Source organism: Accipiter gentilis, chromosome 9 (assembly GCF_929443795.1).
Source record: "Accipiter gentilis chromosome 9, bAccGen1.1, whole genome shotgun sequence".
Lineage (NCBI taxonomy): Eukaryota > Metazoa > Chordata > Aves > Accipitriformes > Accipitridae > Astur > Astur gentilis.
Window position 1 is genome coordinate 34,895,903 of NC_064888.1, and position 17,271 is coordinate 34,913,173.

At 40.4% G+C, this 17,271-nt stretch overlaps 1 protein-coding gene across 10 annotated transcripts in view; it reads right to left on the reverse strand.

The window, feature by feature from the left end:
* The window catches only part of ABLIM1 (actin binding LIM protein 1), a 209,405-nt gene that overhangs the window by 68,750 nt on the left and 123,384 nt on the right, over positions 1-17,271 (reverse strand). For all 10 annotated transcript variants that reach the window (XM_049811324.1, XM_049811323.1, XM_049811320.1 and 7 more), the window contains exons 5-6: positions 12,867-12,993; positions 11,660-11,753 (exon numbers count right to left, since the gene is read on the reverse strand). In XM_049811324.1, coding sequence (XP_049667281.1) covers positions 11,660-11,753; positions 12,867-12,993 — 221 coding nt within the window. The remainder of the gene's footprint in view (positions 1-11,659; positions 11,754-12,866; positions 12,994-17,271) is intronic.

The following is a 17,271-nucleotide window of genomic DNA, read 5'->3' on the forward strand; positions in this document are numbered from 1 at the left end:
TTGTAGTTCAGAGAGTTCAAGTGAAGCGCCAGAAGTGATGGTATAGGGTGTGCTGCTCCAGCACCAGAATTGCTACTGACCCAGAATGTCCAGCACTGTGACAGGGCTCTGTAGTATGGGGAAGGTTGAGAAAACAGGTCACTGTAGCACTAGGCAAAACTCTTGTTAACCTATTCAGTAGGCAAGTGCAAACCACTAAGTGATGAAGCAAGTGAGAGCTTGGGAGGTTAAGCAACTCACGTTGGATCAAAATTAATGCTTGCAGCAGAGCCAAGCAGAGAACTCAAATTCTCAGACTCCCAGCCCTGCCAGACCTCTGTGTAGCACACCGCTGGATCCAAATAACTGTAGCTGATTTTCTTGTTCATCTAACACAAAACTGCCTTTCCAGTTTTCTGTCAGAAGGCTGTTTCAGGAACCACGCAACCTTTGGCATGCAATTTAGCAAAGTCTGGTCTCCATTCTGATGTCTGCATTCAGTTCAGAGGGAGTGCCTCAAGAACAACAGTTCAAGTTGCGAAGCCCAAAGGAGGGGCAAAAGAAACTAAGCATGAGGTCAGACGCAGTACATCCATAGAAAATAACCAGAGAATACAAAACAAAGGTAGCCCGTAAGAAAAAGTAGACATGAAACACTCAATTTATGATAATTTGTACCTGATCGACTCGCAGATTGTTCTAACAGGAAAACAGGGAATATTTTTTCTTTTAGTGACTAGAGCCTGCTCTTGTAGCAAACTGATCCTAAAAGTTACTGTCATGCTTTAAAAAGTCTAAAGAATGGGGTTTATCCTTGATTAACTGCAATGCTACCTGCCACCTTTGGAAATCTCTTCCAGCAAGAGGTCATAACAAGCCACAGATGACAATCCAGGAAAGGGACAGATTTTCTTCAAATATTTTTCTTCCCAATCACATTGCTCTTAACTCTATAGTCACCCATATATAATTATGAGCCTGGATTTAACTACATCTAGGCATTTCTCAGGAATCCTCATTGTGTAATTCCGGCCAAAATGTTTATGTTACATTAAATTTAAAATGGAAATATCAAAGGACTTCAAGGTAACCAGTGGATAGATAGTGCAGAGAAATAGTTGTCTCTTTTTCAAATAGAGTAACTTTGAATAAATGTCAGACTACCAACATATACTCTGCTAAAAGCAGAGCCATTTATTTTTGGCAGAAGTCCGTTTTTTTATCCTATTTGTCATTTTTCTCACTGCTGATACATGTGATTTCCAATTAGAGATGCAAAACTATGCGAGTATACTTTTGAATCCTAGCTGGCATAAACATCCCATCAGAGTATGTTTGTCAGAGCCAAGACACGGGGATTTTACTCCCTACCTTGTTTTCTTCAGCTGTGTGTAAAATTAAGATTTCTAGTTACCAAGGGAAAACTATTCCAACAAAATAACCATGATACAACATATTACTATGGTGATGAACAGGAAAGAGGTGATGGACGTAAAGCAGAAAGGGATACCTAACATCATTTGCTGCCATTCAGTTTTCAACCGAGTACAGGGTCTCCACAATTGTTGCCTCAACAGCTGTAGTTGAAGGGTACTCCTGAGTCTGCTTAAAGTTTTTTACTGCCTCCACTGTTACTCTCCTCATTGCTAGAAGAAAACATTTTCCAGCCAACATGCAACTATGTTACAGAATTCAAAGCAACAGCAGATCCATCTGTATGCATAACTAATCTCGCTCTCCAAATCCTACATGTAAAAGTCAATTTCTTAACATTTTAACTCATACTCACATGATTTATGATGCTCATTTCAGAGACCTCTGCAAACCACAAAACATCCCAAGCTAGTTTCACGGACAGTTGAAATGCCAGAGTATCTGTTGCTGGTGATGAAAAGGTGCATCTCTTGCTGTGTGCTATTTTTACTTCTTACAAAGAAGAAGGCTTGTCATAAATGTCATACATCACAGATATCTATCCAAAGAACTATTAGACCTGTATGATCTTCTAATGTAGCATGAGCATGTAATTAAAATCTACCCCTTTTGTGCTCCAGGTGGCCATTTCAAACATTTAATCACCCACAAAATACCCATGTGTATCATATTTCTTCATCTGTAAAGCACCTGCTCAGTAAACACATGTGTTAATTCTGTGGACTTCAAAGTCCCTAAAGATTCCAGACATATCTTTTGGTTTTGCTTTTTCTTTCCTTCCCTCCCGTCCCACGAAAGCACCCTGACAAAGCAGACAAAAGAGAGAGGGAACCGAGTCCTGAGCACAAGACCTGGATGGAGCCTCTTACAAACAGGTAACAGCTATAGACTTGCCCCAACAGGCTCTTCTCCACTTCTCAAGTTTCAAACATGTTATTGCTGCATTCTTCCCAACAATTACTTTTTACGGGTGACAGGTCTAAGTCCTATCCTGCTCTTCTAGAAGTCAGTGGCAAACTTTCCACTGATAGGAGAACTTAAAGCAGGACTTAAAAACGAAAGATCACAATCCTGCAAAAAAGTATTTCACAACTTAATCCATTTTTCATTGTGATCTTGGTCTGGGAGAAACAAAAAATAACTGGCTGAAATAATTCCATATTGCTACAGAGTGCATTCTCACATTCCCCTATCACTACATCCCAATTGACTGAGACTTTGACACCAAGGAACTTTTATTTTTAGTGTAAGTACTTTGGTGCAAGGATCATTATTAATTTTATATCGCTGTTGTGAGGGATTGTGGCAGGTAGCACTAGCACAATGCAAAGGTTTAAAAGATGAACAGAAGTAGCAACAGAATAAAGAGAGTATTATGTTTTCCCTAAAGCAGACTGTTCCAAGAAGAGAACAAGACGTGTTTGGCAGTGACAACCATGCAACTGAGTTCTTAATACAGCTATGTAACAAGAAAAATAAAGTCATGCAGGTAAGGTACTCCTCTACTAAAAACTGGCATGTGTTACATGCACCTCTAAGACATGAAAAAGCTACTTAAGTATCTGTTGTGTGTTACTGGCATACATGCAATGGCTATATATCACAAGGGCTGCTGTTGGTGGCAAGAAACTTTATACTAATATAAAAGACTCTACTGAAATGTCGTTTTAAAGTATTTTGATCAGCCTGCTAAAGTTTTTCAGTAACACTTAGTGCAAGAAACACACTAGAGTATATTTAACTAAATCAAAAAGGTACAAGCTAAAGATGCTGTGCTAGGCAATATAGATCCTAATCAGCAGCACCATACTCACAAAAACAATTTATACAGATAAGCCATATTCTTATAAGCACCTGCAAGATTTTGCAAATCCCTTTGTGGCAATAAGGAAGCTTTAATTGGTTATTTTTTAAATTACTTGTTACAACTTGCTTTTCTTATTCACCATCCCTACATCCTCTTAACATTCCTTCCCTTCCTATTGATGTTCAAATTGACTGAAGGATGGTTTCCAAACCACTGCTGAGAAGTTAATGCCTTGTGATTATGCTGCCATAGCAACTGAAGTTCTGTTAGGGCTCTGTCAACTTCAGATACTCTTTTGTCATCTTTATATGTCAGGTCTTTCCCAAACTACAGATATCCCTCTTGCCAAATTCAATCTTGGGGGGGGGCACGTGCAATCACCAAAATCCTGTTAGAAAGATTTTTACATGAAGCAATGTACGTTATTTTTTCTGGAAATATATTTATTCTAGATTTTTGACCCTGTGCAAGGTGTGGTGTTCCAGGCGATTATACTAGCATATTTTTCATCAGGGAAGAGTAGTCTAAATTAAGTTAAATCTATGCTGCTACTCAGCTACATAGACAATCTGTCTGAACCATTTACCCATATCCGGAGTTATTATTAAACTTTTCATTTCCCCATTTTTATGCAAACAAACCCCACATTAGGAGGAAAAAAAAAATCAGCTTTCTACGTAACTGATAAAGCATGTTTCTCAGCAAAAAGGCAGGGAAACTGGAAACAAACTCTAACCCTATTTCTACGCGACAAATGTCCAGAAGTGATCAAAAGAGCCAACAAAACTATATCTAGAATTATTTGAGATGAAGAATTGTATTGTTCCTCCGTACACCAGCAATCAGTTGCAATCAGAAACAGCCCAAGCTCTGCGCCATTCTCCTCTCTTCCTGGCAGTTTAGAAACATGTTATCTGTACTCCCTTTATCTAAACCGCAGAATTACACACAGCCTTTTAAAAAAATCCTTCTGGTGCACAGGAACAAAAGTACAAGTACCCTATTATGATACCACTGGAAAGCTATTCAGTTACATCACAAAGTTGCACCTCCCCTCTCCCCCCCAAAAGAAAGCCATGACTCCTTCCAGTTCAGATCTAGTTTCACAGGAAAGGGTTTACCTTCTGGTAGTAATTCTTCAGTCTAAGTCCATTCCCTCCTCAGCCCGGCAGGCAGAGTCCCTCCACCTCTGTTCAAATTTGAGCACTACCAGAAGCGATGTGCAGACTGCTCGTGTTCGCACTGAACCAGCCCACAGTGAAGTGCCTGTAACTGCACCCAGCCCTGAGCCTCACTCCTCCTCTGCTCGCACTCACGCACTCTCCTGCACACACCCACCAAACCAAGCAAATAAGCCTCCCTGCACATTAAACCAACTCCGGCAGTAACTCGGCCAACCCATTCTGAAAAAGGAAAAGGGGGATGAATACCGGCCCAGGCAGGGGCAGGACCATTTCTCATCACTTGCGTGTCACTACTTGACATTGATACAACTCAGAACATTTTCCCCTTTTCAGAGGTGTCTCCTGAGTATGAAATTAGTGCTCTCTTTCTCTGGAAGTTATTACTTCCATGGCTTCTGAAGAAGCCTCCTGGGTGTTAGTCTAGTTTTGTCACAAGCACTTAGTTACACTGAGATTGTATTCTAGTCCAATTCAGACTAATGCAGGCAGAGCGCTGGAGCCACTTCCCACACTGGTACATGTATCCCTTTCTCCTATTTGCACATTTTGAGTGAGATCACGCTTCAGACACACTCTATGAGCATTTGATGAATTTACAGTGGGCCCTGTGCACCGGTCCTATCTGATCTCTCAACAGGTATTTTCCATAATGAAAAAGGTGCTGTGGTCTGCCTGTATATATCTGACTAAGAGGGCAAACAAGCACATCATGTGCTTCTGCTTTTTCTTATCACTTACCTGGGCCATTCAAACAACATGTTCATTTTTCTCATTTATTGTAACAGCAGTAAAATTAAACACTAAGCAAATCACAGAACTAACAAAGCATGCACTAAACTCCACTGCTTCTTCTCATTTGCTCCGTAGCCTTTTCCCCTGCATTTTTATGGTGTGTGAAGATAACAAAGAGCAAAGACTCTCCCAAGCCTGTGAGACACCCAAAACAGCAGACGCCAAGTGCTATGAAAACAAAATGGTAATACGTTCCTCAGGGATATTATTTTACCACAACTTTAACACACTACCAAAACCAAACCCATTTGGATCCATCATATCATCAGTCTTTGTTCAACTCAATTGCTTCATTTATAAAAGTGTTTGAATTTTTATATCACCTCAACCTGTACTACCAGTACAGGCTGCATCATTAAAATCCAGTAAATGACACATTTTGTGATACTTCCTGCATAACTACTATGAAAACAGCCTTGCTAAGTATTTTGTTCAGAAGAATATGAGTTAGCCTTTCATTTAACATTTCTGAATGGAATTGAAGGAAATCTCTGTTTGTTATAAGAGATTCTCTACATGGTTCCTCAATCTAGAAAGTGTACTGTTATTAGAACACAGGATCAGATGCATGAATGTACTGAAGTGCCTAACTAAACTCTGTACTGCATGGATCTTTGCAGAGAAAGGTGATGTTTTCATGTAAGCTATGAGCCTAAATCTCCTTAAAATAAATTACTTAAACGTGAAGGCTACTGAGCTTCCCTGAAAGTCAATCAACTGAAGCATCCGAATACTAATACTCACACAAGCAAAGCTGCTTGCATGGGTAAGTGTTGGCAGAAGGCATATCCTTGAACAACATAAACAGGCACTGTTCGAATAAATCATTTACAGTATGGGAACCAGCAACTTTTTGTCATCTATTTGTTATTTATTTATTTAAAACAGACTCATTTACATGTAAAGAATCAGCAGAAACTTCTCTGAACCCCTGACAGCACAGGTTTCTAAATCTAGCTCTGTAAACAATACCTGAAGAAACTTACAGGCTCTTCTGGCTCACATTCTTTGCCTCTTAAATATGGATACAGTTTCTTTACACAACCATAGTAGCTTTTACTGTTTGTTTGGTCATGTCCTCCCGGTCCTGTGTCCCGTCCCGTCCCCCGTCCCCGTCCCCCCCCCCCAATTATTGTTATTTACTTCTAACTTCAGAAGTCAAGGTGTCTCAAAGTTGAAATCTTTCAAAGTTAGTTGCAGCACAGATGAGACACCTTAAAATGCTGGCACATTACAGTAACAGTATCTACAAGTACTAAATCTCCTTCACATTAGATACCACATCTTAAATTACTACTCCTCTTTAGAATCAGGGGAAGCTCAGCATAAATTACAATATCAAACACATTTAGAACTTGACCTTGCAGACTGAAGTCAAGGGAGCCTTCTGGTGCTCTGGCATTTCTCTTTTCAGGTCCATCTGTTAAAATGGCATTATGCCACTGCTTACAAGGTGGGGTGCAAGTTTCAACAGTGCACAGGAAACAAACACAGGGCAGGCAGCAGCCCATTAGAACAGGAACTTGAGCTATGCACAGTCAGGAGAAACCGCACAATGGCTTTTTATTTGCAAATGAATATTAAGCAAGTAGTATAAACATAAATGGGTAGAGTAGCAAGATGGTTGAGGAATTTGGTAACATATACACATCTCTATCTCTAGGTCACGAGATCAAATCCTGTTCATATCAGTAACAGCCAAAAAAAGTGAAAATCATTAAGACCTAAATCTTATTCTCAGGCTTTCTGTATGATTTCATTGAAAATATCCACCTGTTTCTACCCTGATGTCTTCTTTCTGCAGAACTAGAAGAAAACTAATAGGAGTTCTGTAAACCACTTTAGATAAGCAAAGACGAAATACATGGATGTAGGCACGAGCCGCCATTCTCTGAAGTCAATGGAAAGCTTCTCACTGATTTAACATATTTTGAATTAAGCCTTGGAGGAACAGTTATATTGTGTATGATAACCACATTAGACAAAAATTATTTAGGCCAGCGTCTTTCAAATAGCTAAATATGTGCTGAAGTTTACTTAGATTTGTGGAGTTACCCATGTCTACACAGAAACTTGCAGGATTAGGATCAGAAGGGCATCTTTCAATAGGCAAGCCTTGAAGCTATGAAAACAATAGCTTAGTGGAAAGTCTATGTAAAAGTCCTCACTCTCACTATGCCGTTATTGCCCGATAAAAACGTTTTTCACCAGAGTTAATGGAAAATGGGTAATTTTTCATAAATAAAGATTCCTATCTGCTGGAGAAACCCAAGGAAGAACACTGATCTCTCTTGCTTTGACAACATTTCCTGAAATACTCGAGTATTAAAGTATTTGGTATCCTCAAGAAAGTTGCAGTATCTGTTTCATATTGCATAATATCACATTTATTGTGTTAGCATGCACTCATCTATTATCTGTGACTATTTGTCACAAAGTTCTGTGTCAAATAATACATGAGAAATATTTGAACTGACTTAAATGCACAAGGTATTTTTCTTCCATATTTTCAGGGCTACTGAAAGTTGTTAGATCTATGGCCTAGAAAAAAGAGCATTCTTCCATGATATGTGGATATTAGCAAAATGAATACTGTTTTTTTGAGTAATGCATTTCCTAACTGAGCAAAGGGGAGGCATCACCTCTACAGAATGGTTGGAGGGAGTCCATCCTCTCAAGGCTTGACTCTCAAGGTTTGAACTCAAACCTTGGCCTTTCTGACAGGCCTTGCTGAGGGTGCCTACCAGGGGCACAGCATAGCTGCTTCTGAGATGAAGACTCAGGTCCACAACAGGAGTGGTTGTCTCTCTTGCTGGCTGCTCACTGCAGAAGACTGAAAACCTGATTTTTCAGAGGTGCTAAGCCATACTGAGGGACAAAAGTGAGCAGGAGCTGAAAGCCTGCAATGTTGCAAAGAATCTCACTTTCTCTTTAAATAAAAAAAATTAACTTTTATTGGAAAAATAGATACCACCAGCCTCTGTGAACCCAAAGCTAACTTTCATGCTTTCATTTCCCTTCAGTTTTTCAGTTTTTCTTTAGACTGTCCCAGATGTAATAACAATAAGCAGAAAATAAAGCAGCACTAAAATGGCATGCTGCTCATCGCTTCTGATCCGTTAGAAGAAAGTGTTTGTATACAATACTATATACTTCCCTCCAATCTCTTTTCATCATTTCTTTGGATGAAGATGATAAAATAGTACACTCTGCTCCTGACATAACAAATTATCTTATTGACAAATAAAATGAAAGATACTGATCAGTGAATTTACTACTACCATTTTTATTAACAAAGGCAAAGTACAAAGTGTTTTGTTTTCTCTCCCACTGGTTGTCAGTAAGGATAAATTGGGCTAGTCAGTGATGCCATAACCTCTACCTAGACAGTTCCTATAATTGTGCTGCTTCACACCAAGAATGTAGTTTCCTTCCCAAGAGAGGCAGCAGGACAAGAGATGACCCACATGAAACAGATCATCAAAAATACCCAAATTTTCCGAAGAAATGTTGCCAAAGAAAACAAAAACGGAAGACAGTAATCCTCCTGTGAGAATTTCAAGCTTCATCTAAATTAAAACTTCGGGTGTACTGGAAGGTTGTGGGTGATTTCCTGTACAAGATAAGGAGATTGTTAATTGTCCTGCCTCAAATAGGTCTGCAGCCCTCCCTGAACTGTGGCATCCTGCTTTATGAATTATCTCCCATGGCCCTGTGGCTGCTTCCAATCTCTCACCTCCATTATTACCAGAGGATTTATGTCATGCTCTGACCCCATCCTTTAGAGTACCTTTTCTGCCCAAAGGGAACACACATGCTGACACATGATTTTCTCATCCTAAGTGTTGACTTATTAGTTCCTTTAGTCTAATTTAGAGGCATTAGTACTGCCCCTTTGGAACTGCGCATCTCTGACAATGTAAAAGGTTTCTAGGATGAGCCCACGGTTCTGATAAATTGCTCTGATTATTGAATGTTAGCTGCTCACCTTTATCTTCTAACCTTTTCAAGCACCACTTAATGACAGAAAGTGCTTGAATGTCTCTCCTGCATCTGCATTCCCAGATGATACCTGGAGAACTCTATTCATAGACTATCCAGGCTGCTAATACATACTGTAATGCAGTTAAGCCGATGTTTGAATGGCTTCCCTGACTATACAGTACTTATTTTTTCGGTGAAAGTTTCTAAGGGCTTGTCCAATCTACACCTTTCAGATAGCAGTCAGTCTTCAAGAGTTGCACTGTATGAGTAATTCAACTTCTACAGGCTTTAGAGGAGATTGGTCTTAGTTATATATTGAGAACTACTGCTGCCCTCTACTGTATTATTATGGGTTGTGCCTCTGATTATCAATGAGAGCCACAAATATTCAAGCAAAATTTCTATTCTTACCCAGAACTTAGCATGCTTAATATTTCCATATATTGATAAGATCATTCATAGGGTCTGTTTCTAATTCATCAGCATATTCTGATTCTGCAGGGGCTAGGTCAAATGGAAAAATCTTTATCTTTTATACCTGATTTTGACTGCATCAGGGTTCTGCCCAGGACACAATGTCTCTGATAACATGAACTTTAGCTTAGATTATGATGGACAGCTAAGTCCTAGTTTAATTGAACTAATCTTTCCTTAGTCTTAAGTTACTCAGTTCTGAAAGGATACAGCTCATGATCCTCTCAAAAAGCTAGGTTTCTTTCTCACTGATGCTAGGAAGAATAACATGAGTGCAGCCTTGCTATATTCACATCCACTACACAAAAGGCTCCAAATAAGAATAGCTTATTTCTTCCCAGCTCTCCAGAGACTCCAATAACCTTTTTTATAATTTTCACCTCCATGTCTCTGAATAGGTTGCATTGCTTGTAGGCTAGAGCACCTATCATGTGCATCTAAAATAATTTTAGAATTATTTTATGCTTCCCAATCTCAGAAATCCAATTACTTATCTCCTCCAGTGCTTCCTGCACTGGAATGCAACTATGGTGCCACCAATACATAGTACTAAATTGAAAAATTCATCAGTAGACAAGAATAGGTAAGCAGATGGTAGCAGACCACTAGATTAAAGTCAGGGACACAGCCTTCCTCCTCAAGGAAAAACTCAGACTGTTCTCACTAATTATCTATGTGGGTTTCCAAAGGAACTAGATACACATTGCAAAGGAGGCAGACTAAGAGCCTGGCTAATTAAAAAATTGTACTTCCTCCCGGTAGATGCAGTGACAAATGCACCAGGTGTCCACACATGTTCCGAGTCCTTCATTTGGTGGCTACCATCGTGGTTAATATTCTGAATACTGAGCCAGAGAAACCTCCAGAACTAAACGCACAAGCTGTTACCACTTTATGTCAGACCTGAAACTTCTCATATGACTGCTGACACAGTCTTATATCTGTAGCAGATGGGACACAAAGAAGAGAACCTGTAATATACATTCACTAGCAAATTCCAGCTACTTTTATTTCCATAACACTTTCAGGTTTATTTTCTGTTATTCACTGTAAAACATACAGTACATCCAGTTTCTTCTTCACAAAATACACCTGTAACCAAAGTCCTTTGTGGTTTCCCATTTCTTCCACGAACTTTATTATTTAAAGGCTTTTTTTCCCAGGAAAAGTGGAGTATTAAAAATCACTAAAGCTGGAGTCAAACCACACAGCCCAGCTCCAGACCTGGGCTCAAAGCTTAGGTTCTTTCCATTGAACAGAGTTTCGTACAAGGAAGTGAGTTAACAGTTTTGCTTCTCATATCTCAATGACAGTGTGACAAGGAAGGTCCTCTGCATTTTTGCCCCTTAAACATTTCAATGATGACACAGAGGGATCCATGCATAGTTCAAGGATTCCAGCTCAAGGGGACTCATGACAGACATAGGAGATGGAGATCAGTAGTGACAACAGAAGATACACATCTCTATAAAGATTTGGCCAGTTTCAGTGAGAACACTGAGGACTCCAACTAAGAGCCAACAAAAGAGATGGTTCAGATGTTTTCTGCCTTCTTGTTTCTGAACATATATTTTACCGCTCCAGCACATTTCTCCTTCTCACCTTGTCAGCATCATTCAGATCATCTGGCCTCATTTAAGAAGAGAAATCTCACATTGTTAGTTTTGGCAAACTTATGGTTGCCAAAGGTGACTCCAATACTCAGATGACCTCTATAAATATATCACATCTGACACAGAAAAAGCAGTGCAATAAACTTTGCATATCACCATTAAAAGGGAAACAGAAACCACAGATCCATAGAAACTAGTGCAATTAATTCCCTATCAGTTTTCCTGATGACTGCAAAGCTAAAACACTGAAAGTATTTCTGAAAATTAGCAACTTCACTCTAAAATCAGCAGAAAAAAACCTTTCCTATGTGAATTTTTGTATTCTCTGCATTTGCGTGAGGACATAATGGGACATGGCCCAATTCCTAAACTCTAGCTTACAAAACACCTACCTCTAGGACTTTCCCAGTAATGAACTGGTGACATGCTTCACATTTGACTCCAAAAAGAACTTGATAGTCCTTTTCACAATAAGGAGCACCATCTCTGAAAAAGAAAATCCATGAATTACAAACCACCTTTTAATAAACAGGTTACAGCATGACTTAGACTCTTCCCTTGTCTTCAGTCTGGAACTCTTACACACAGGAATAGGCAAATGGGAGAGAATTCAAGGGAAATATTTTGTAGTAGAAGAAAAAAAATCATATTCTCATTAGTGCCTCTTAGAATTATTCCTTAAATTCCCATCAAGAAAAGGCATCCAGTACAAACCACTGAAGTAAATCTCATTCTTTAGAACAGACTCTCTACGCCTACAGGTGGTGCAATTCTAGGGAATCAGTGAAACTATGTCTATGGGGATGAGACATCACAGTCTTTATCATAGGCAGGTAGTTTTTGTTCACTTCAGCAAAAAATTCTTCGGTAGTCTGCAAGAGTATAAGCAGTCTTTTTTTTTTAAGGTTATATAGTGTTTTAGTATGAACAAGGAACATAGAATAAAAGTGGAAACACTAATCATCTAGGAATATTTCTCAGGCACTGAACTTCTTTTGAGAAATTACAGATGCTACTTTTTATTCGATATTATACAACACTTAGTGACAGGTTTGTGAAACACACATTGTTACCCTATTTTCTCTCTTTGTTATATACCTGAAGGGGGGAAACAGAGACTGTATCTTCATTCCCTCTATTTTATCATTACCCCACTTTTCCCTATTCTCTACCTCTACACTTCCTTCTGCTCAAAACCCTCTTCATTAGTTTCTTATATAGAGATAAGAAACACAGTGCCAGGTCAATTCCTACTTTTTTTCCTCAAAATCACACATTGGAAGGCAAAATGACACAAAGCTTTATGTGGCTAACACAGAAAACACATGCAGGAATTCACCTAATCCTTTGTGGGAACCTGGAGATATATCCTCTTCCATATTGGTATTAAATATAGACTACTAACAGTAAACACCACCTTTCGGTTGCACTTTTCAGTTTACTTCCCTTTCCCAACTCAGCTCTCACTGGAAACAAAGATTTTGGTGTATAGGGAAAGGTGGTGAAAACTGGATTTCGAAAGGTGAACTTTGCTGCAAGTTCTTCATTGGCAACAAGAACTCATGCCAAGAGTGCAGAAGAGATGCAGAGGTTACTTACTTGCTTATGTATTCCCCGGTTAGGACCTTCCCGCAGGCCTTGCACTTAAAGCACCCAAGGTGCCACTGCTTATCCAGAGCTAGCAATGCTTGTCCATTTTTTATGTCTCTTCCACAGCCAGCACAATCTGCAAATAAACAAACAAATGCATTTGTTGTCAGTAACTTGGTTCATTAACCCTCATTAACCACACACCCACTGCAACGCTTGATAACCAAAGGAGAGAATTGCACAGTAATGAAATAGGTACATCTTCCTTTCCTCAAACACTTCCCAGGTCCTGTACAAAGATTCAGTCTTCGGCATCCTATACACACTCAGTAGAAGATGGAAAATACCTCTTCGGTTTTTCATGCTGCTTACGATTCAAAGACTGCCGGGCAAGCTCTGTAAAAACTTCAGATTTTTTTAGGAACGAGCTATAAAAATCATCACTGCAAAAAGTTGCTGTCTTCTAAAGTAATCAGTGTTATTTCTAGTTTTGCTGTTAGCAAGATCTTGACTGCTTACATGAAACTAAATATAGGAGGCCTGAGCGAGCATCATCAGGATGCTGCACTTCCCCGTTGGGTGGCAGCAAAGCCCAATGTGTCCACCCAGCTCAGGGGCGGTGGCACATCTCAGCCAGGAACAGGGGGAGAGACCTTTTTTCAGGGAGAGCCCAAGGCAAGGGTGACAGCAGTATGAGAGCAGTGAAGGCTGCGTGGCAGGGCATATTGTCTTCCACCTGCAGGTATGGTAAACTGTAGTTCTCATGGACTCTAATCGGCATAAGGACTCTCGCTCAGGGATTTTGGTACTACCTTGGTAGTCAACACTCACTTTTCGCTGCAATTCTGAAAGACTCTTTGATGGCAGAATGCAAACCTGAAGCCAGGAGCACTGAATGCCCTCTGTCCCAGAGGATGCCACAATGTCTCATGTCACGTAAGAAATCTTTGGCTCAGCCCCAAGCTCCCATTCCTCTCCATTCAAACATAAAATACTCAAAGAGATTTCCCGGTAAGGGACAATTCAGCACATGGTAAGATCTGAAGGGACTGATGCGGCAGACAGCACTGAACTGCAAGGGTTGTGCTACAGCTTCTGTGCCCAGCCTCAGGGAACAGAGGGACTGAGGGAAGGGAAGGCCTGGAAGACCAGTGAAGCAGAAAGGGAATGCCCATCAGCCAAGGCACACATGGAAGCCACAGAGGAGACAGCCTGGAACAAAGCATTTTCCGTATTTTATTATCCCCAAACTCGGTGTTCCTTTGGTCAATGTAACGTCCTCTCCACAGTCCTGAAACATCAACATAAAGCAACAAACGGAGACCAACAGGAGCAGAGCAATCTCAGCAGTTAAAGACCAGGCACCAGGAAAAAGATCATCCTGGCTGCACTGCTCAAGCCGACTGAACAGGAACAGCCTGAAAACCTTCATGTCCTCATGGGTTTACAGCCCAGGCAACATCACATGTTGCAAAAGGGCAAGTCCAAGTTCTTTATCACAACTGATAATGAGAGGAGAGTCACTCCTTTTGACACTAAAGGGCCTGACTTTTGTTTCCTGGGATAATGGGCCAAGAAAGCCCCAAATACATGCTGTGCATTCCTGCTATCCAGGTCACTATTTGCAGCACATCCCTCTTTCTGTCAGCATTCTTCTTCTCAAATCCCTTAAAAGACAAAACAAAACAAAACAAAACAAAACAAAAAAAAAAAGGGACTAAACACTTTGGTATCTTGTGATAAAATGCAAGTCACAGACTGCTGACATGACCTGGACTTGAAAAGCAATCCTGAGATGTCCTAATACCAGGACTTTGCTCTAGAGGACAAATGTTACAAATTGAAATCATGAAATGACAAAGACTGACACCATGTAACGGATCCCTCAGCTCTTCTGTGCCAGCTCAGGGCTCAGTGCCACTCTAATGACAGCAAAGGCTGGAACAGGTCACCAAGGGAGGCTCTGGAATTTCCAGCATGGGGCTGAGGAGGGGACAAGCAAACATCTGTGAGGATGGCTTTGGTATGATGATCTTGCCTTTGGTTTTGGGAGGATAGATCATCTCTTGAGGTCCCTTTCAGCCTGTTTTCTTACCAATTGTCTTATGCTAAATCTGAAACCATGCAATTTGCCTTTCGATTGTGACAACAAATGGGATCTTTCCTCCAGTCTCAGTGGGTGCTGAACTGCAGTTTTAAACAGCACCCATTTCTCAGCTTCCTAGCACTACTGCTTCTCTGTAGTGTGCCAGCTTCCACATTCCTGACCTGGGGTCCTGCCAAACTGTGATTTATTCCCTATTGCATTAATCCTAAAAAAAGCTGCTGTATTTTCCATCCTTTTTTGCAGCTTTATCCAAGAAGCTTCCATGAAGCTGAAATTTCTCAGATATGGAACCAAGAAAAAAGATTTTTAAAGCACTTAATTTTGCTTCTAACTGAATTTCTGAAGCAGTCAGAATAGAAAAATTGCCTTACACAAAAGGTCTGCCTAGTCCATTATCTACATGTCTGTTGGTGCCAAAACTAGTTATGTGGAGGAAGTAGGGATCCATGAAGTATCTCTACCTGTTTAACTGCTTCTTTCTAAGCTAAAGGTGGTATTGCCGCACTTACTCTTGTGCTCATGTGTGACAACATGCTTTTATTATTCTATAGCAACAATGACATTTACTTACTCTTTCTGGGTTCCTCGAAGTATTTTGCAAGAGTAAATTAACATCATTATTTCCATTCTGCTACTATCACAGATATGTTGAATGTCTACAATCAAAGTAAACTAATAGCCCAGTACTGTCTTATTAGGCTGAGATGGCTTTTAACTAAACCTGATTTTAACTCTGGCAAAACAGTTGGGTATATACATGAAAAGCTAGCAATTATCATTATCTCCTAAAATAGAAAGCAAATGAGGCTGGGCTGGGCTAAGAAAAGACCATTTGTTCATCCAAATTCTACAAATAAAAGCCATTTATGATCTCAGGCCTGCATGAGGCACATTAAAGCCTTTGGCTGAATGTCATCAGCACACATATATGCAGGCAGGATCTCAGTATCACACTAAGCACAATCTGCAACAACCTAACCTATAACGAGCACATGCTGCAAATAAAAGGCCATGAGGTAAGACTAGTGGTCCACAGCCATATGCCAGAGCACACTTGTACCAAAAAATCTGAAAACCCTTCCCAAAGTTTTGTGCAATGCTTCCCACCACGGTTCCCTCTGGCTTCATACCTGTGGGTCTAACAGATTGCATCCCTTGACCCTGCGCTTTCTCGTGCTTTCTTTCTGTCATATAACCCCAGTTCTTCCCTACTCACATTCCTTGCACATCCACACATCTAGCTGTGCCAGGATAACAAAGAGGAGGAGGAGGAAAGTGCAGTGTACTGGTTAAAAGGCAGTGAGCAGTACTGTTCCTATTTGCACTTAAGATCTAAAGAAAAACATACCATGAAAAACACTGTGAAACTACATTTGATCTGAAGGAAGACTTAAGACTAGACATTCCATGGCATAGATTCTTAAAAGAAATGAGAAGTAACACATGTTCATATGTGTTGTGTCCATGCCTAGAATCTTCAGCTGTATGACAGGCATTTCTCAATAAAAGCATGGCAGTATGACTTCAGTAAGGACCCAGTCAGAAGAAGGTTATCCAGGAATGTCAGGAAAATAATGTATTCCCCCAAATCCATCCTAAGCAGGGGAAAAGAAGATTGTATCTGTGAGCACTGGAAATATAGTCACCCAAATCACAGTGTACCCCCCTGGGCTGCCTGTGATGCCAGCAGCTGCAGCCTCCACAAGCAATGTCCACTTGCTCAGACATTGTGTATAAAAATTGAATTCACTCTCTCTCATAACAGCATTACCTGACAGCACCATTTTTTAGCCAAGCAAAAGCTTCTTACACGATTCTCTGCCAGAGATCCTTAAACATACCTGTTGTGTCTTTTGCACACTCTGGCTAGGCCTGCTCAATCTGAAGATATATCCTAACATATTTAAGCTACAGCTCTGGAATAAAATAGCCCAGAAGGGTGTCATATTTGTTGTGTCCAGATATAAAAGCAAATGCCAATGCCTGGATAAAAGGGCTGTGATGTGGAGTCAGCCAGCCCAAAAGCATGGAGAAGTGGGGGGACAGGACAAGGGAAAGTAGCATGGCACTATAATATTATATATGATTAAGACCTCTACCCCTCCCAAGCACCTTAAGCAGCCTCACCAAAAGATGTAGGCCAGGGTGAGCTGCCACACACGACACCTTGCTTGTAAAGATATGATGAGAAAACGCATTTCCCTTTTTAGCGTCTGCATCACCCCAGACATCCAGGAGTGAAGCATCCTGCACAGCAACCCATTCGTCACTGCCTAAATTAAGCGGTGGATTTTCTTCCTTTGCCTT